The 21,315-nt window shown below is 39.0% G+C and overlaps 1 protein-coding gene across 47 annotated transcripts in view; it reads right to left on the reverse strand.

Moving 5' to 3' along the window:
• Nucleotides 1–368: 368 nt before the first annotated feature.
• LOC111564112 (protein tyrosine phosphatase receptor type D) overlaps nucleotides 369–21,315 on the reverse strand; it is a 364,925-nt gene continuing 343,978 nt past the window's right edge. For all 47 annotated transcript variants that reach the window (XM_055007560.1, XM_055007567.1, XM_055007566.1 and 44 more), the window contains 11 exons: nucleotides 18,710–18,833; nucleotides 15,639–15,814; nucleotides 13,977–14,096; nucleotides 13,731–13,885; nucleotides 8,737–9,022; nucleotides 7,639–7,817; nucleotides 7,305–7,431; nucleotides 6,879–7,004; nucleotides 4,363–4,517; nucleotides 3,998–4,133; nucleotides 369–3,639 (listed from right to left, as the gene is read on the reverse strand). In XM_055007560.1, the coding sequence (XP_054863535.1) occupies nucleotides 3,571–3,639; nucleotides 3,998–4,133; nucleotides 4,363–4,517; nucleotides 6,879–7,004; nucleotides 7,305–7,431; nucleotides 7,639–7,817; nucleotides 8,737–9,022; nucleotides 13,731–13,885; nucleotides 13,977–14,096; nucleotides 15,639–15,814; nucleotides 18,710–18,833 (1,653 nt within the window). In that variant the 3' untranslated portion in view covers nucleotides 369–3,570. The remainder of the gene's footprint in view (nucleotides 3,640–3,997; nucleotides 4,134–4,362; nucleotides 4,518–6,878; nucleotides 7,005–7,304; nucleotides 7,432–7,638; nucleotides 7,818–8,736; nucleotides 9,023–13,730; nucleotides 13,886–13,976; nucleotides 14,097–15,638; nucleotides 15,815–18,709; nucleotides 18,834–21,315) is intronic.

Raw genomic sequence — 21,315 nt, forward strand, 5'->3', positions numbered from 1 at the left:
GTATCCAAGTATTAACAGCTCTGCAACCCACAACTACATTAAGTTATACGTAAATGTAGGTTTTAATTCTAGTATCACACCACTTTGTCACTAGGATGAACAAAATCTGTGTATAAAAAACAAAGCAGCCTTCGAAAACATTGCGCTTCATTTGTCTAAGATTCCCCCAATGATTCACTTGCAGCTGACATCAGTGACAGAAAAAACAGAGCGATGGAAATCTATTCAAATGTACGGAGGCTCAATTTCCCCTTTCATGAGAGAACTGTGGATAATATGTTGGACCCAGACCAGTAGGGGGTAAAATAGCTTCATCAGTCTTTTCAAGTCAAAGTGAGGTGGAGGGAAACAAGTGAAACGCCGATGCATAACACTGACATTTTTTAATAGAATTCATTTATAACAAATGGAACTTGTGTCAGCAAAGAACTGATTTTCATACAGACTTCTTTCGCCACCATTGTAACCTAAGTAAGAAAATAAAAAGCACTCCTTTCATTCAGAGAAAGAAACAGTTTACGCTTACAACTAATCAGAGGTAATTGTATGATCTTTTTAACAAGCCATTTTTTTTACAATTTCATTATTTAATTTTCAGTCTATGCATCCAGACGAGAGATAGATAGAGAGAGCAGAGAACACAACGTTTATTTCTGTTAATGACACTCCAAGCTTGAATGGCAAAGCCACAAGAACAGATGGTTGGGGGACAGATTTTTCTGAAGTCATCTGCTGGAGTAACCATGGCATCAGAATGGATGCTCTTTTTCGCCACAAACTTTTTTTTTTGTCTTTTTCAAGAGTCGATACCTTTTTTGTGTTATTTACATACACACAAAGTGAACGTTTAAGGAGATTTTTATAGATGGGTTCAAGTAATATATTATTGGGTTTAGAATCAATAGGGCAGTGCATAGTACAAAGATAGAGAAAGTGCAAGTCTTCCTACCAGGCCAGCTGTGGCCTTTCTGCAATGTTTCACCGTGCATATGAAAAATCAATAAAAAAAGAGGAAAAACTGAGATGAGAAAAGAAACATAATGTAACATTAGCCACCATGAGGTTAAATAATAGCACTTTTATATCTCAAAAATTATGACAAAAGTAATCTGTTAAGCTGAAAAACAAAACACGTAGCTGCTTGAGTTAGCAAGGGAAAGAAAGCACCTGGAATGCACATCCACAAAGCCATCAGAGAGGGGACGGAGGAGTTAAAGATGCTGCCAGACAGAAAGACCGAACATAACCGAACTGAACCCCCGTCTCTAACTGTTATGTCACCAAAAAAATAAAAGACACGACACACCAATTAGGATTGTCAGGATAACAGAACTGATATTTTTCACTATGTCTGCTCTCTGTGGTGAAAAGTCAAAACCTAAGGCGTGAAGAAGAAAATCCTTCGGTGACGACCTGCGATTTAGGCATCCAATTCATTTAAATAATCGAAATATTCCGTGTGGTCAAATGCAATCGTAGTTACAATTGGTAAAGCTCTTCATGTTGGGGCCTCTAGGCATGTACTGATGGGCTGCTGTTTCATCTGGTTTAGGTCTGAGACCAGTATTCCCCTTTTTCTTCCCTGATTTTAAGTCTAAAAATTTTAAATATATTGTAGCTGTTTGTCATGTGTTTTCTGTAGAGGTCAGCGATATATATGTATATATAAACTGTTTTATTCTAATTCACTCAGCCACAATAAGGCCACTGAAAATGAAAAATATGACCTTTGAAATGTTCTTATTTGCATATATAATCTCATCATGTGACAAATGAATACTGAAGGTAAATAAACTATACATTTACATTTACACTAAATGCCTAGATTACTCAAAAGGATACATTAACATGTTAAATGAAACATTATAAAAACAGGCATAAATATAAGGCACTCTAAATGCAAAATGAAAACAAAAGAAAATGTCTTTACTGTTAAATGCTTTCAAAGAACCACAAAGTGACGTCTTTGTACCTTGCCCTATTGTGTGGAACGATGATTGCGGCTGCTGTGTGACCCTCCCCTCTGCCTCCAATTACAAACTTAAAAAAAAAAAAAAAAAAAAAAAATAGCACCAGTGATGCTTCGACTGGCACCTGACTCCCACAAATCGCTCGTGGGTGCTGGGAAACGTACAATGTCATGAGTGAATAACATATCCACATAAAACCCTATCTAAAACACACATATTTATTGCACAAGAAAAGATGCACTGAATCAGAATACAGTTTTGTCCTACTGATGTGCATTCCAGTGAAAAATATCTTCATTTCCCCCCAAAGCACACAACTCTCAATTTGAAAGCTTTCGTACATGATCCATATTTTATATATTTATTTAACTCATAAATTATGTACTTTATCAATATATTTGTAATGTCATATTTATACTTTTATATATATGTCACATATATTTGTCTATCTGCATCATATATTTATATATTCATATCCAATTCACCAGGTTCTCTCATCATAGTTGTAACATGGAAGAACTAAGATAATTGGTAGCAGCAACTTCATACTTTGCTCATCCCTGTTGATTCCACAAAGCCCCAGTTTATCTTATGGGAGTAATTAAGTTACCATGTATGTGATCATGGACAGAAACAAAAATAACAACAGAAAAATCAAGACCAAAAAATAACTCTTGTACAAGTTACATTTTGGTAGTGTGAATTCCATCCTTTGCACTAAGTGCAACAAAATGAGGGGGAACAAAACAAAACAAAAAAAGAATAAAGTAAAACGCAAAGAGAGTCTCTGCAAAATAGCACATACTTTAGAACAGTTCTACAGCTTTAAAAAAAATTAACAATTACGTTTTTATCACTTTTTTTCCCCAAGCGATAAATTTTGTGTAAAAAAAGGAAATTCACACAGTTCAAAAAAAGCACATCAGCTGTATAATAAAGTACTAAAAAACTAAATCAATAATTTTTATTTATTTCATAGATCATTTTTAACTTTACCCTCTCCCCCCTAAATTTAGATGATGAACATTGTGACAGGAAAAGGGGTGTTTATTCATTATTACTTTGAGTCTGTCCTGCTCTTGTGGACCAAGCATTGTCGTCTTTTGCGATGGGTTGTCTGTGTGTACTTGATTGTGAAACAGATTTTTTTTTCTTTACAATGTGCATCAAGTTTTTTTTCCCCCCCCGCAATTCTGTGCCTCCGATGCCTCTCGTAATGGTTCATAATCACTGATGCATTTCTGACGATGTCATTATTGTTCATTTACTTTTTTGTTGTGTTGGTTTCATTCAGTTTTATGAGCCCCAAAATGAATCCTTGAAGCAAAAGAAAAGGTAATTCCGTATGATGCTTCAACAGTCAGGATTCCCTCACTTGTGTCAAGGCAAGGTTTTTATTGGGGTTGGGAAATACTTGGTCCTCCGGGAATCATCTTTTTCATTTTTTGACAAGTCATGTCGCACATCCAACACTTAATGAGTTGTTAGCAAGGAGTTAAGGAGTACTTTCTCAAGCAGGAATTTATGGCTCAGAAGAGAGGCTCACTGGGATTTCTTTTTCCAAAGGGCCTTCTGCTTTTATCTTCCAATACTGGGTCTTTTACGTTGCATAGTGATCAAAGCTTCCCAAGTACTCCAAGCCAGCTCTGTAGCAGAACTGGTATTGATCCTGGAAACAAAGAAGAGAAGAATTCAGTGCCCAGTGCCTCCTTGAGATGATTATACTGAATAATTTTTAGCCCATTTTAGTATAAATCCTAAAGCACCTTTGCCTTTTTTTGATACCAAGTACAGCTAAGCTCAAAAATGATGATGTTCTAAAATAAGATGAGATTGTAGTTTGCTTTAGTTAATCTGTTTGACTCAAGAGGAGACTTGGAATCTGACCAGACCTTTCAGGCAAGTGGAGCAAACTTTCAAATTAGTAGCTGATTCAGACTTGCAAACACTTCTGGTACAATATGTAAGTTGTGTTTTCTTTGTATGGTGGGTAAAAGTAAAATAAATGGAGAATAAAAACACCTCACCTCTGTCTGCACCATAGCTGGTCTTTGTGTCCGTAGCATTTTTACTGTCTGAAAGATGTCTACTACGCCCTCGTATCTCATTCGTTCCAACACAATGCTGAGGGTGATGAAAACTCCAGTTCTACCAACACCCGCGCTGTGCAAAAGAGATCAAAAGGGCAAAGAGGTTAATGTTGTGGACAGAGAAACTAGATACTTCTGGAGATAGTTAGAATCAACTGTATGCTAATGTGACGCTTCAGTGTTAAATTTTGATTACAATGTCTGACACTATTGGTGAAGCTAAAGAGATATTTAGAGTTAGTTTAACTTCATTCAAGATGCAGCTGACATGGTTTGGTGGGTTACATTGGTTGGTCACTTACCTACAGTGGACCGAGATTGGACCATCTTGGCCGAACTGCTCTTTTGTTTTATGTACTTGGCCAATGAAATCGATGAAACCCTCTCCTGATTTTGGCACTCCTTGTTCAGGCCAGTCTGTGAACTGAAACTGCCGTACTGTCCGTGACTGTCCATCCTGACAAAACAGGATGGGAAGAGAGAAAGAATGTGCAAATGGAACTCATAAATCTGGAAAAATCATTGTAATGGAAAACAGAAGTGAAACTCGGAGGCAAGTCTGAGGTATTTTGCAGACAGCCAGCTAATGGCAGTTCATTCCATGGCCATCTCCATCATAATGATCCACATCTTGTTTGGTTTACATCGCAAGACTTTATTAACATTCAAGACAGATGCCAAGTTTAAAGCATCAGAGAAAATGTTTTGTTATTAAAGATGCCTGTCACTTTACCTGAATGTATTTAACATGAACACTAAAGATGATAATTCCTTTGATGTGCTCCCTTTGACAGGGTGCTCGGAGAATCGACTTTCAGGGTGTGCATTACTTAAGTGATGTTGTATCCCCTTGATAAGGAAAGCAATCCCATTGATGAGACAGTGTAACATGCTCTACAAAGAAGGGAGCCCGTGCCATTTATCTGTGTAAGCCTTTGATGGAATTAAAAACTCTGGCAGCTCAGTGCTGGCGGCACCACATTGGTTTTTTTTACACACTGACATGTGTCATAATTTCCACAAATTTATATTTATGCTCATGTTACACTTAAGGCCATAGTTTGGTATAAACAAATATTTGATGTGATGCCAAAATGTTGAGCTAATGACTACTGCAAAGAATGAATAAACAAAATCCACGTAGCATGTTTTGCAAATCTCCTTTCTTTGCAAATGAAATCACATGATTAAGAAATTGCCTTGTTGGATGTCAGCAATTGCAATAACCAAGAGTACACTGTATTACTCACTTATGTTTAAATCATTGGCATCAGTGACCTGCAGGTAAAGTGCAGTGTGGCCTACAGTGGCATGTAAGGTTTGGGCACCAGTGAGGTACCAAGTGAAGCAAAGATAACCTGATTTGCAAGAGGCAGAAAGTTTAATACGACACTTTTCATTAACCGTTTAAACAAGATTTCCAAAATGACATGGTCATCACAGTTTGTGAATACTTTTTGTGGTCTGCTAGAAATCTTTCAATTCTTGTTTTTGTGATTTTTCATCCATTCTTCCTGCAAAAGTACTACTGTGTAATTCGGCAGATTGTCTTGCATGTGCTGCTCTTTTGAGATCTGACCACAGATTTTTAAAGATGACTGGGTTGGGAGACAGAAGTCCATGGCAAAAAACGTTAAGGTGGCGCCTCTGGAGGGAGTCCCTTGTGGATTTTCAGGTGTGGTTATGATCATTATTCTGTTACAAAAGCCTTCATCTTTTTAGCTTCAGTATGTTTACAGACAGTGTGATGTTTGCTTCCAGATTTTGCTGGTATTCAGTTGAATCCGTTCTTTCCTCTACAGTGAAATGCTCCCTTTGCCACTGGCTGCATTGCAAGCCAAAAGTGGGATTGATCCAACTCTGTGCTTAACAGCTGGAGAGGTGTTCTTTTCATGAAATTCTGCACCGTTTTTTTCTCCAGACATACTTTTGCTCTTGGCGGCCAAAAAGTTCTATTTTCACCTCATCAGTCCACAGAACGTATTTCCAAAAAGCATCAGTCTGTGTTTAAATGTCCATTTTCAAACTTCTGATGCTGAAATTTGTGATAAAGATGCAGGAAAGGTTTTTTTCTGATGATTCATTCATGAAGGTCGTTTTTGTGCACTGCAACGTAGAATGGTGCACCATCCACTCTATTAAATCTTTCTGAACGTGTTCTTGTAATGCTTTCAGAATGTTTTCTTGGTCTTCCAGACCTCAACTTGACCTCCACCATCCCTGTTACCTGCTATGTCTTAATTACATTGCAAATGGAAGAAAAGGCTACTTTTGCTGTCTTTTCTTGCTTTGTGAACATCGGCTATTTTAAATTTTAGAGTGCTAGGTATCTGCTTAGATTAAAACATGACTGCTGATTGTTGATAAAAAGGATTTATAAAGGCTTGACATGTGTATAACCTTGACTTTTCTAATGATAAATGAAAAGTCATACCTCTTACACGCTAAGAGGGCCTTAGACCTTGATAAATTATCTGACAGCTGAAATCCCAACCTTTATTCTTTTTTTTTCGCTCTGAAATTCCTAATAATGTAAACTAATATCACCTAAAATGGTAAAGAGAATAAGTTAACTATTGGTGATTAGTTCATCTTTGACCAGGGGTGTCCAAGCCTTTTTAATGCCCCTGCAAGCATTTTTATTTGTGAGTCTTTGGTGTTGGTGTCCTCCAAGACCCATGGGTAGGTCACAACCCAGACTAGTAAAAAAACAATAGCACTAGACTAAACTGTAAACAGCTGCAGTGACTTTTAGAGCTTCATTCCCACAGTGCTGAGTTTTGATCCTTAAACTTTGTTGAATGAAACGTCTGCTTACCCTGGCATCAGTCACTTTGAACTCTCTCAGGATATACTGGGGCATGTTATACTCGGCCATGGGGTCCACCACAAAGTACTGGTATCTGGCCGACCTCTCGGCTGGCCAGTACTGGTGGCATTTTTCCTGTCGGGAGTGAAAAAATAGAATACCACAGTGAGCCACAACATTCTCTTCATAGACTAGCTTCATTGTGTTCATTCCCAGAAATGTTGTCTGTCAGTTTGTTCTGTATCTCATTTTCATTTCACTTACTCATTTATTTGACAGGGACAGTGCTCACTGATCAACAGAAAGGCAAATGTTTCCACATGTGCCAAAGTTAAGCTTATGAGTGAATTTTCTATCTGCTACCGGACAACTTTTGGTGTTATTCTTGCTTTCCCTGAGACTGTCAAAATGATAAGAAAATAACTGTATACATACCCTGCCCATTTCCCTAAGCTTGGTGAGCATAACGACAATAGTAGAGTTGTGTTCCCAGAGCATTCTCCAGAAGTCCTCCGTGGTCTCTGCCAATGGTCCCTGTGTTGCAATATAGGCTTTCTGTTGCCTGTGGGAATTATAGAAGGTGTGTTGTCATCAGAATGGAAATACATTTCCTGGTGAATCCAGTTTCAGTAAATATAGAAGCATGTATGCAGTGACGCTTATATCAGTTTGTTAGCTGCACAGTTGCTTCTAAATTTGTACTTGAAATACATCATAATTGTCTACCTTGGAGTCATCTGATTGGTTATTGGAGTATTTTAGCACTTACCTATACCCATCAATGAAACTGGCATTGATGTAATCTGAGCCCTCAACTCCTCGAATGGGCTGAAGACACACTCGTGTGGACTCATATGGCATTATGTTAACAAGGCGGTTCTTGAACTTGTTGCAGGGGAGATTGGCACTGATGAATCGTGATGTATGGGCTTTAGTGTTAGCTAAACGCTGCATGGGAAAAGAAGAAAAAGATAAATCCTTGAGCATATTGGTTCCAGGTAGAAGTGGCATTCTAGCATTTCTTTATTTCCCTGGTAACAGACTGCGTTTGACAATAAAAAGGTACATATAAGGATCTGTGCGTGATTAGAATATGTGTTCCTTGAGAGTGGGGGAAAAACACAAAGCATAATAAGCTATACATAGCTGGTTCATGTAACCATAAGGTGTATAAATCATTTCATAGTGCATACTAATCGCAAATTAGCCTTCTCTTAAAAAAAAGAAAAAAGAATGTTATGCTGAAAGGAGAATGGATACGTATGTGATCTTAGAGTTGCCAGAGTGCTTAGCAATCTAACCGGTTTATCATCTCTTGTTGGAATCCATCAGACAACAAGAAAGTAGGTGTGTAACAAGTAAGGTAGTATCATGCATAGAGCAACACCACAGCCTGCAGAAAGGATGGATAAGGTTGGTTCACTGTAAATGCAGAGTATATTGCCTAAGTCTTTCTGGCAACTCTTCTGTGGTGGGGGAAAACCTGTGTTTGGTTTTTTCATGTAAACCAAAACCCCTGTTAGTCAAAGAAGGGGAACTATAGAAGAGGAAACCAGAAAGGGGGAATTTATCGCATGTTGGGTTACACAAGTGAGTCAAGTGACTAGAATGGAGAGGAAACCACAGGCCCCATGCTGTCTAGCAGACCTAATGCGAACTTGACATGGGTTTGGGAGTTGCACTGAGAACGGCCAGTCAATGATATGGGACACAGAATCCCATTAAGATGCTGGTAATTTCTACATATGGAAAGCTGCTGGTGTACAGCTTTGCCTGATGTCTTTTACAGCATTCAGGAATCTGAAGATATGACACTGCTTTTTAAGTTTTTGTTTTGAGCAACCTATTTTGAAGCTGCAGTTTTTACCTTAAACTCAAGTTCCATGCCAGTGACATTCTCTCCACCCTCTATCTGGGTCAGTTTCTGGATGTAGGCGTATAGGTTTCTGGCGGGCACTTCGGTGGTGCCGCAGTTGACGGCCTCCTGGAGCGCGTCATGTATGAAGACATACTGGTCCTCTGTCTGCACCATGTAGTTGCGCTGGGCACGCATTAGCGTCACATGCCCGTAGATATCCACAGTCTTCTCGTGCTTGATCCGTTCCAGCATGGCATCAATCACGATGAAGCAACCTGTGCGTCCCACTCCAGCACTGTAGTCACAAATGAGACGAGGAGACAGAATTTTAGATTATTTCATGGAAAAACTATGCATGAAAGTCTGCAATCTTAGATGTTCATGACTATTTAATCTCCAGTCATGTGAATGAGGCACAGTTCAGAGGAAAGAGATGTATTTTATAAACATGCACAGAAGCTTGAAGAAGTTTCTCTCCCAGAAATGAAGCGAAAAAGGTAAACTCTCTCTGCCAAGTTTGTAGGATGCAGCGTTTGGCTTGGAGTGTAATTAAATCTGAAGTGGCAGTTCGTGGAGAAGAGGGCTTTGGCACTTACAGCCTTTAGCGGGCTCAACCCTGGTTTTGCAATCTTGTCTTCCCCTCTGGACCCCACCTGTGCTCTCCAACTGATCAGGACTAATCACTTATGCAACAGCAACATTTAACCTTTATCTCATAGTTCTGAAAAATGCCATTATAGCAAATGCAAACATGAATGCTGATACGCAGTTGCAGGTTTAGAGGAATGTTTTTAACAACTTTGTTAATGTGGCGGGTGACTTCTGAGAAGTGCAGCTGACTACAATTAATGCCATTAGATGAGCACGGTGCACCTAAATGGCATAAGAGCTTTAGAGGAGGCACTGAAAGGCAGGTCCTCTTCATTAAGATTCACGCTGGCACATTTTACATTAGTGTGTAAAATGCACAAGTGAAAAAAAAGCATTCTGGCAAAGAGGGAAAATGTTTTACTGTTTCACTTTGACCTCTCCTTGCAGGCCAGCATGAGACATGCTGTATAAATGTAGCCCCCTCTGCAGACTGCTGACGAATTAGAAACGCTCACCCCTGCACATTACATGTTTTAATAGCGCATGGCTCAGCACCCAAGATGTTTTCTGATGACAATTTATTTACAGTGAGGTGACAGGGTGGTGTTAAATCTTGTTCGTTAACTCTCGTCCCACCTCCCGCAAAGCTCAGCATTGACAAGACAAGTCCTTGCACTTGGCACTCCAAAGTAAATAGGTTATTCAATTCATTAAGCTGACATGCCTACGAGGTGTGAGCCATGCTTTTGTGCCTCTTCCTTCTGATGAAGCATTTGTTTTTCCTTTGCTCTGAGGAGCAGGGAAAGGGTTGAGAAGGAAAACTCAAGAGGGAGTAAAGTTAGTCCCCGGGGGCCAAGTCTGGTTAATGTGCCATGCTGCGCTGGAGCTGTGCTGCAAATGGAATAAAGACACGTATGGGAGTCATTGGCTTTAACAAATGATCTGGTGATCACTTTTCAAAATGGCTGACATTGGCTGAATGAGACTGAACTTTTTTTTCCTTTTTTTTCCCTGACCAAACTCTTCACAGCTCTAGGGCAAATAAAAAGTGCATGTGAGTGAAAGAAAGAATTGGGTTGCAAAGAAATGTGAAAAGTGTCTCAGGGATATTTGAAGAATGAATCACTTCCAGGTCTGAGAACACCTCAGCCCTTGGGCAGGGGGATACAGAAACTAGAAGAGATTTCTCCCTTTACCCCAGCTGTTTCCAATCTGAAAACATTTTACAGTGCAGACCTGAATGTGGGAGAGTGATGACCTGCGAGAGAGTAAGTGACAGAGTGACAGCACAGCGCTGGAGAGACGGAGACAGAGGAAGATGAGGAATGAGGGGGGAAGGAGGCGAGAAGAGTTACAGCTAGAGATGCTGCCAGTTATCTTGAAGTTGTGTAGTTCCAACGTTAATTTTCTAAAACACTGGGCTGCAGGAATATATATTAACCATTTTCCCCTAAATGCAAGACCAGGAAATGCTTGAAACATGTGTAATATTCCTTTATTGACAAGGCATGGTGGTGTGAGTGTGGCCGGGTGAGATGGTGCAGAAAGCTGTCGGTACGTTTGGCAGTCGAAGGGTTGCTGGCGGACTGACTGCACTAATGACCTGACACTGCCTTTTCAGCCAGTCAAAACCAGCTGCTTTGGACGTCGACACACATTAAGTGTCAGACTAATATGCTTTCCAGGAGTTTAGGGAATAAGGGATGGGAGAGAAAGTGCAGTGTAAAATACAGCTGCAATGAGTCCGCGAAGATAAAGCATGAGCAGCAGTGAAAGCAATTACATATGTATTGTTACAAAATCTCGAGCTGTCAGCTAACCTGTCAACATCTCGCTGCTCTGCCTATAAAACACACACACCAACTCAAACTCACCAGGATCACTGCATTGCTGTTAATGGAGTCGATAATCATTTTAGTACCCTTGCGTGTGTGAATACTTTGCAAAATGTGGGAAATAAATGAAAAAAAGTAATTTATTACCAACTTGGAGGTATAGAATCGTGGCTTTGGCTTAGATTCTGTCAACAAGCAACATTGTGACAAACTTTAGCTACCAGCTTCAACTTTTGTCCAGTGAGCCAGTATCTTGAGAGAATTCTGCACCAGGTTCAGTTTGGATTCAGAGTTAAACAGTGGGGCATTGGAAGATCATTCTCTAACACTGTGGAGAATGGTCTGATTGCACTGCATTATTGTTCTGCTATAGGAGTCAAAAAAAAAGAAGCTCTGGCACATTAGTATTTCTTAAATCAATCAGAATCGCCTTGAGTGGGGCTAAGAACAGGATACAGTGATGGTGTTGCTCAAAGTGACGAAATTTATTTTGGTGGAACATTAGCATGCAGGGAGGCGAGAACTGTTACTAAAATGGATAATTCAGAGATAAAAACTAGCAGGATTTCTTTGTTACATTATAAAGGAAATTTCCACGTGAAACCAGCCACATTTTCTCTTTTGCATTACTTTATTATTTGAGGGAATAATCAGTACTCCACTAAAATAATCAATAGCCACCTTACAGTCATGGAAAGAAAAAAAAGGGAAAATGCCTCAGTTGTTGGCCGAATCCTGTGGATTGTTCTATAAAAGTTTCCTTCTGAGTCACAAGGAGAGGCTAGTCATCTCCATCTTGTCCTTTTGACCTTTTCTGTGAACTCACAATGGCTGGGCAGCCCTTTCGCTACAAGAGTAAAACAGTCCCTGACCTGTGGGTTAGTGAAAACAGCAGGAGCTTGAAAGGCAGCAAACATGCTGTAATGTCCCTCGAACAAGATTTCTCTTGATGTTACCTTGTGACAAGTTTTCACTTTGCAGTATGAAATACATGAAAGTATTTTCATTGATATTCTTAAATGCTTCTGTGGGGGATGCATTAGCCACCCACTAAACCCATATTAATGATGTTGCATAAGTGTGTGCGAGACAAAATGAGGTTTTGTGAACATTTCTTAAACTCACTGTTTTGTAAGACAGATTTGTAATTCATGGCCATTTACTTGATGTTCTTTATTTTATAATGTGGAAATCTGTGTTGTTGTGTCTGTGGATTAATAATTCTGAGGATATGATTTACTCATGTTAGAAGATACTGACAGTTAAGTCAAATAAACATGTTTTTAATTAGTGATTTGTGACGACGGAAGTCGTGCACAATTGATTCAAAACAATTCCATTGATTGCTTAGTTTTATGTCTTTATGGTCTTTGTATAAGGCGATTTGGCGTGTATGTATGTGGTAAGCTCCACTTTTTGGTGTAGCAGCTAATCAGACAACTGCTCCAGAGACGGCACCATGCTGTTAATTATGGACAGTCTATTTTAATCTTTTTTTTTTTTTGCTTTTATTTAGGCCTTTTGCATGTACATAAAGAGCTCGAGCAAAATAAAATGTGCATTGATTTCATCCAGTATAACTGCCTAACCACAAAACACCCCTAATATTATTTTGCAAGTATGCAAATTCCAGAAAGGTCTCTATTTAAAATTATGGTCAAACATGAAGTTCGAGAATGCATGTATAGGATTTGGAGCTTGACTGTATCTGATAGGGAGCCAGAGGAATTAAAAACTCCCATCTGCAGAGTGACATTAATTCCTACATTCTGCCTCATTGTAAAAAGTCAGGGTTTTCAATTTGAAGCGATTCTGCAACTAGCACTAATTAACTTCAGCATGTGGTAATTCTAATTCTTCAGTAATCCCTCCTTCCCCTTTTTGTCGCTTTCTGACAAAAGTTTGTATCTGTTACACTCGCTATCGCTGCTTCTTAATTTCTTACTTTCTTTTTTTCCCCCTCCTTCTGTCACTTTCTCTGCAGAGCCTCTGATGACTCCCTGAGTTAAGAGAAGCCAGAAGTCTGTGTTATATCTTTGTGCTCTCTGTTGGGAGTCTGGCCGCTTATGTAGCTGTGGGAAGCGAAGTTGGCATGAAAGTTATTTGTTTCAGATGCAATAACCCAAGGGATAAGCCAAGGACTTGTAGGCTGCTGATGTGCGACGTGTTAGTGGGGTAGCAGTGAATACGACAGGCCTGTTTGTATCTGTGTGTCACTGTGTGGGAGGAGATGTTTAAGTTTGCTGAGGGCAATGACACTAGTACTCTTTGTGCTGTGATGTTGAAAACACCTTCTGACTTAAAGTGCCTTCTGTGAAAGCTGGTGGGCTGATTTGTTTGGGCTACAGTTTACTTCCTAGCAAGTACTCTCTTTTTACAGATTTTCTCTTCTTCTGGCTCATGTCTAGTCTGTTTCTTAAAATATCATCAAATGACTCAGATATAGACCTCTAAATAACTGTGAATATGTTGCGTTTTGTCATATGTATTCATTCATATATTCATTACAGCAAATGGAGGGGGAAAAAATCAATTTCATGCTTCAGGATATTCCTGTGAAAACATGTTGTTTCTTACCTGCAGTGTACCACCATGGGCCCTGCATCTGGAGGATTGCAAGCCTTCACCCGTCTCAGGAAGGCCAGGAACGGAGTGGGGTGCTCCGGTACCCCGTGGTCTGGCCAAGCCGTGAACTGGAACTGCCTCACCTCCCTCTTCTCACTGGAGCCGTTCTGAAGATGGAGATATAAGAGAAAGGTTAGCGACCAAATCTACTCACATGACGACATGCTGTTGCAGCATTTAAGTTTGCAAAATCCTTACTTTAAAAAGTGCAAATGTCCTGACACAGTATGTGGCCAGCTCTACTGTGTCGAGGAGTGTCACTTGAATGAGACCGTATGTTTCAGTCCCTCTTGTAGGCCAATACTGATCACATTTTACCTGCAGCGGAGAGAAATATCACATTACACAATAGGTATTTAAGTACAATTTCTGGCCTATAGTTCAAAACAAATGATCTTGATTCGTGCATTTGGTGTTTAAGCACAAAGGCATTTTACAGTTTCACAAAGTCAAATAATGGCAAAGCAAATGTCCAAATTCCATTTATTCCTGCAGACTAGATTTGATTTTCAAATCAATGAAATGGTCTGAGATATGTGTACAGAGGCAAGAGTGCTATTAATTGTCCAGACATACTCAATAATTACAAAGTTAACCACAGTTTTGAGTCATATTATCGCCCCGACTTTATTGCTATTTGAGTCTACAGCTTTGTTTCCCAGTAAACGGCCAATAAAACTTGGTTCCATTATAGCATTACTGCTTAGCTGACAAAGAGAAACACTAGTGGTGTGGGGGAGGAAATCACTGAGCTTAATTGTTTTTCCTCATATTGTCCAATGCCACTGATGTGATTTCAGGAGTATGTTTAACACAAGTAGCACACAAGTTTCCCAGCATATCCTGCTATATGAATGTCTCTGACTGTCGTGACAATTGGACCAGTCTGGAATACGCCGATTTCTCACAAGTGTACCATCCACTAATTCCATTTCCTGAGCAGCTGTTTTAACACTGACACAAAGAGCAGTGGAGTGTTTGTGACACCAGGAGTAATGAAATGATTCTTAATAGCGTTTACTTGCAAATAGTCGAGCTTTAGATATGCAAAACATACAATGACAGCTTGAGTGCTTCCCAGCGAATGATATGACTGATTAATATGAAAGACACGAGCTGTTAGCAGCAACAAAAGCGCATTATGTGCTACAAATGTCAAACAACATAATGGTATAGACACATCGGGGTGGGGGGGTGTCTCCTAGGAAACAGGAAAGACGCTTTGCTAATATCACCCAGCATCTGCAGAGTAGAACAGACACCTGGCGTCATGGATCAAATTTAACGAACAAATCATGACAAAAGAGTTTATTTGCTTTGCAGATTGTAGGGAAACTGAGTGAAACCTGGTGTCTAGATTGAGTCTGCACCTCTGTGAACAAGACACTCTTATAAAAAGCATGCAAGTGTGAAGGTCAGTAGTTATGTAGTCTGTTGAAGTTTTCATATATTCAGTCAGATCCTCCAAGATGCTTGAGAGAGAAAAATTGTGGCTTTTGACTATGTCAGCCTTAACAGACTAGCAAGTGCATAGTGCTGGGCAATGCTGCTTTACAGGCTGTCTTTTTTTTAAATCACTGATTGCAATCCAGTGCCTTCAGCAGTATGAGGCCGATGAAGTAAGGCTGGCCGCTAATCAGTCAGGACCATACGACAACAGTGTGTGAGGATTGAGGATATCAGTGGGTAACAGAAAGCAGGCTGGTGTCTTGTAGAAAATAAATATGTGGGCACCTGGAGTGTACTGTAGAAATTTAACAGGGTCACAAACAAAAAGGATATCAGTGACTGCGGTGCTGTTTGAGTTTTTAAACAAAGCTTTGACATTATCTGTAGTTGGTGTCTGTTTTTGTGCCTTACCCTGGACCTCTCCTCCAGTTTGGTCATCATGACAATGATGGCACTCCTCTGCTCCCAGATCATCCTCCAGAATTCACCAAATGTCTCCGGCAGAGATCCTTGAGTGGCAATGTAGGCATTCTGCTTCCTGTAGCCATCTATGTAGTTGGCATTTATATAGTCGCTTCCAGGGATGCCTAAAAAAAAAAGAGCCGAAATTTAATGTGAGCTGTTGAGCTAGTGCAAATTTAGTTGGTGGAAGACAGATTTAAAAAAAGGTGATAACTCTTATGAAATTGTGAATTTTGTTTGTCTAGTACAATGTGGAAAATACAGCAGATACCACAAAATAGTGTATTTATTTTCCTTGCGGTTCATTGGCAGTAATGTCAGATTGTCTCTTACATAGTGTTCGGATAACTGCGTGAGGCTGTTCTCTGTGCAGCGTAAAATTTAGCCAGTAAAAGCAGTGTTTTCTGGTCGAAATATAGCATAAATAAGTCACTTTTGGAGCCATTGTTATAGTCCTAAAAGATTTGTATTTGCTATCAACAACACATTTAAATCAACAGTTTTTTTTCCTCCCTTCTTCGGTATCTGCAACTGACTGACAGATAAAGCTCGGTCTCTAAAAGTCTATCACCTCACATGGAGAAAAACAAACCAACAAAAAACTAGCAAAACAATTTCCCCCCCTCCATCTCTCCTCACTCCTCCTTCCCTTTGCTTATATTAAATGAAAGGCACAGCAGCCTTTTCGAATCCAGGGGAAAGAGACAGAGCTGACAGCTAGTCAATGCTTTAGGACTGGCAGTTTAGGGGCTTCGTGCACACATGGTCGACCAAGATAAGTCTCATCTGCATGGGCGCCACGTCTCAGAGAATCCCCTCACTCCTGCCGCTCCCCCCACCCTTCCACCCCAGACTCCCTTTTACTCTCAGGTAACTTATTCGACAGAAAAAAGGGAAAGAAAATAGAATATGAACACATTGAAAAACCCACACACATTATATTTCTTCTTTTTTTTCCCCCCAACTGTCCCCCGCCCTCTCATTTTGCTGTTGAAGTTGTCCACACAGCCAGGCGTCTGTGCATTTCTGTGATGGACAAGGGATAAGTACAATTAAGCTCAGTGTGTTTTCAATTTGAAAAGAAAAAGCAAAAAAAAAAAAGAGACATTACTGTGGTTTAATGAGAATGAGTCAAGTTGTTTAATGCACATTTGCAAATGGATTTTGCCTTTATGCTTTCTGTCACTCAGGATTTGTATAAATTCTACCATTTTCTCTGTCAATATGACTATTAAGGAATAAACATTGCTACAGTGTTGTTCAGCACTCACTCCTCACCATAGAAAGGCAACAAAGAAATCTCGAAGAAAATACCGAAAGCTTTTAGGGTACAACACTGCAATGATAATGACAAGAATGATCATTCTTAGTAGTAGTAACAGCAATATATTCTTTTGAAAACAATGTGCATATTTTCTGTGATTCCTATTCTCTTCTTTATAGAAAGTTTTGACGATATTTTTTTTTTTTGCCTTTTTTAATAGATGACCTTGTCGTCAGTCAGGAGCCCAGTGAAATTTTAGATTTTTTTAAGAAAAAGACAGCTTCTACACTAAATATAGATCAGTGGGAAAATGAATGAGCTAGTGCATACCTTTAATGCTCTAAAAATAATGTAGGGTTAGTGGATTTTGGGTGGAAACATGAAGTATTAAGGGATCACAATAATGAAATTCAATACATACTAATTATAAACTGTTAAAATCAAGAGTAGATAAAGTTTTAGGAATGAACTTTGGATACCAGCTTAATCATGCTCATCACATGCTGTGTATGGCCAGGCAACTTTGAGAAGTGCTTTGCCAGTTGCCTGAAGTAGAGTGAATTCAATGACGTCGTCAGAATTAAAGTTCACAAACATACTCCAGCATCGGGGCGCTTGTTTTGCCAAAGATTCTGTTGATCCATTCCAGCTTCAAAAATTCTGTCTTCAAACTCCGATGTCAAATCCCAAATCCCTTTTTATTCAAAGAACTCAATCAAAGTAAACAATAGACACATTGCTTGCCAAAAGGCTTTAGAAGGAAAAGAGGAAGTCCCTCATGTCCCTCTGGCTGAGAACTCCTCACTTTCTATAGCACAAAGGCTCCAATGTGGCTGTACAGATGCTGCTAATGGAGCTTCATCAACACTCAAGCAGTGAGTTGTTTGCAAAAAAGGGCTCTCCAACGTCTTCATCTATCTGTTTTTGTCACATTACCCATTTACTACTTTGTTTATTTTGCCTTAGCCCTCCATGGGAGCAGTACAATGGAAATGGTTAATTAATAGCTGTGTGTGTATGTGCAAATGTGTTTAATCCAATAAACTGGTGAAGGAGTCAGCACTTAACTAGCCATTTTCAAAATGCCCTTTCATTCTTTGGAAGCTGCAGTGTGCAACAAATCTTTAATGTGCGAAAGAATCTTGGTTGAAGTCAGGTCCTGTAATGGGTAGTGCCCATTTATTCAGAAAATATGATGTTCAGAGCACCGTCCTGCACATCTTAAATTAATCTTTTCTGTATAATTCTATTAGCGACAGAGCATCACTAATAGAATGTTTATCTTGTGTGCCATTGTGACTTTTGTTGAGTTCAAGCAGGCAGCAGAAAAACACAAATGTGGATTGGTCTGATATTTGAACAAACACAAAAACAGTGAAAGCTGGAATCAACGAATGAATTCTGCTGAAGAGATCGGCTTCATACAACCCTGAGGTGTTCCAAAGAATCACCTGACATTAGGTCAGAGAAATAGATGTTGGTAAAACTCGCCTGTATTCCTCACTGTATGTGATTGTTTAATTTGATGAGTGCTTGCTTCAGCATTATAAAGGAGAAGTGCCTTTTTCTGAAGGCATTTCTTTCTTTGCAAGCACTCGAGGCATAAAAAGAAATAAGTAGCTGGACGTGATTGTGTAGGAATATAATTTAAAACTACATTGTGGTTGCGCTCCTGAGGTCTCAGAGACACAGTTGTGCAGGCTATCTGTAGAATCGATATAGCAGTTAGGAGGGAAGATGCTGGTGGGCGGCGTACCGTCAATAGCAGAGAGTAAGACTCTGGAATGGTCGTAGGCAATCACGTTGGCGTATCTGTTCTTTGGTTTGTTGACCTCAAGGTTGGAGTGCTCCCATGTGAACTGCTGACCAGGGTCGATGGACTGTGAGAGAGAAGAAAAGATTTCATTATTACAATGGAAGATTTTGCTTGTAAAACAGTGGTGTTTTCTGTTTTGTTTTGTTTTGGTTTTTTTTTGCTAAGATTGAATTTAAATCTATAGCATTTGCCCATCAGGTGTTTGTGCATGATCAGTATCAGAAAGCTCACTGAACAACAGAGCATTTCAAAATGAAAATCAGATCAATTTTGTTTTTAAAAATACGCTTGAAACTTAAATCCATACTTGGTTGTAGTCCTCCAGACTTTAACCAGAGTTTTGTTTGCCAGTGTTTAAAAAGGAAGGCAGTTTATAAAAGCAAAACCTTTTGATAAATATTTCAGTCTTGTGCATCCCATGTGTCATTTTTGTTCTGAAATCTATTTTGGCACTTTTCTACTCGAATGGCACATTTGCTGGAGAGGAAAGGCTGGAAATATGTATTATGTGTTACTGTCATGCACAATATAGAGTTTCTCCTGGTTTACCTCCCCAAGTGTACAAAACAGGGATGCAGAAAGATTGTGAAATATTGATCAAATGATAGTTACTCATGCATGAATAAAGCTTCCCCTCAAGGTCAAATAATGTCAAATACACTTGAAGGTGGTCACTTGAGTACAAAACCAGCACATGCATTCACTTCTTTGACTTGTAAAAGAAGAATACTTCTCTTGTACCAATACTTGAGTGCAAAAATCTTAATGTGTTCAGAAAGGTAAAATTAAAACTAGCCAATAACCATTTTCATTTCTTGTGAGGGTTACACCAAGCCAAAGTGATTAATCAAGCTACACTGCACTGTATGCTAAATGTTATGTTGCTTTAGCTACAAGAATGCATGCAGCATCTCAAAACGCACAAGATGTTGCAGAAAAAGAGAAGATTCAAGCTTACATAGGCTTGCTGTTTTATATTGGATGCCATGTTATTCAAATTAAAAGAAAATGTCAGTGAAATGCATAATGAAATAAATAATTTGCATAATATATGTATAAATGAGCTAATAATCTGTCATTTAAAACAACTGAAACATCATTGGATGCTCATAGACCTAGATTAAGTCAAGTAAGGCTTATTGATTATTTAAAATTTTTTAAAACAGATTCATTTTGTCGGTAAAATTGACATGCATTGGCAGTAAAACAGCCACTTCAGCATCATCAGCTTTGAAAATAACCATACAACTGAGAAATATTTATTAAATAGATGTGAGATGATCCCAAGGACGCAGATCTCACTCCAGTCTGAACTCAAAGCGCAACCCTGATCTTTATATAGGTTTTTTATTTATTCCATTACTCACTTCATAACTTTATTTACTTCACTGTTATGCTTATTTATATCCATTTCTTTAAGGAAGAAAAACAGCATTTTGCAGTTTTGAGAAGGCTGGGAATTCCCGTTGTTTGAACGTCAACACAGAAACTGAATGGACGTGAATCACTCTCTCATGGTCAGAGCTAAACCTGAGCTCCACGTTTTCTTACTGTAACTGCCAGTGGACTCATTGATAGAAGTATGTTTTGCCCTTGAAGCACCTTTCTTCCAGCTTCAGTGACTAATGCATTTACAGAGCTAAAGTTCACATATGGCTATAACAAGGAAAAAGGAGAAGTAGTTTTATCAGCTGAGTATTATTTAGACTTGAATCTCAGGGTAGTGTTCTCATTTTCCACTGTGTTCCTTGTTGATGATAATATAAACATTTACCTCGAGTTTATGCATCGATCTTTTAATATATTAGTCAATCCTAGAACAGAAGCACTGGGACCAGAAGTTATAGATATTTCAGTATCGATCTGCACAGCACTACTTGTGAGTTGCTTTTAAAACAGGATGTTGGTGTCAACAGCCATTTCAGTCTTCAGTCAACTTGAAAGTGGATCTTCTACTTATTAGAACTATGTGAACAATTTGTTGTCTTTGGTGTGGAGTCGCCGCAACATCTAAATGATTAAATTTACGAAAGGATGTAGTCGGAATTGGTCACAGAGGAAATGCTTGTGTGCTCATTTGATTAGCAGTACTTTATGGCACATACTAGAATACCACACTGGAGACTAGTTCAATTTCCCACCTAAGCCCTCATTCAACTTTGTAAAGCAGGGACTGATAGAGGTCCCTCATGACTGATAAATGAACTATAAAATATAATATCACAAAAGGAAAATACAAAGACATGAAAAACAGCATTCCTTTTCACATTACGGCAAAGATATTGTGTTTGTGTTATTAATGACAACAGACGGTTTTATGAGTTAATCTCCACTGAAGGTAATAGAAATGCAGCAGAACACTAAGCAACCTCATTGACCTTTGTTATAATCTCCAAAAAAAATCTGCCTATGATCACGCATTTATGATTCCTTCAGAGTAATTTATATGAACAATAAATGCATGTAAATCAGCTTTATGTTTCACTTTTGGACTATTTTAATAATAGCACATTTATATACCTTCTCTGACCATGCTGTTAAATATT

The sequence above is a fragment of the Amphiprion ocellaris genome, chromosome 23 (genome assembly GCF_022539595.1).
Source record: "Amphiprion ocellaris isolate individual 3 ecotype Okinawa chromosome 23, ASM2253959v1, whole genome shotgun sequence".
NCBI lineage: Eukaryota > Metazoa > Chordata > Actinopteri > Pomacentridae > Amphiprion > Amphiprion ocellaris.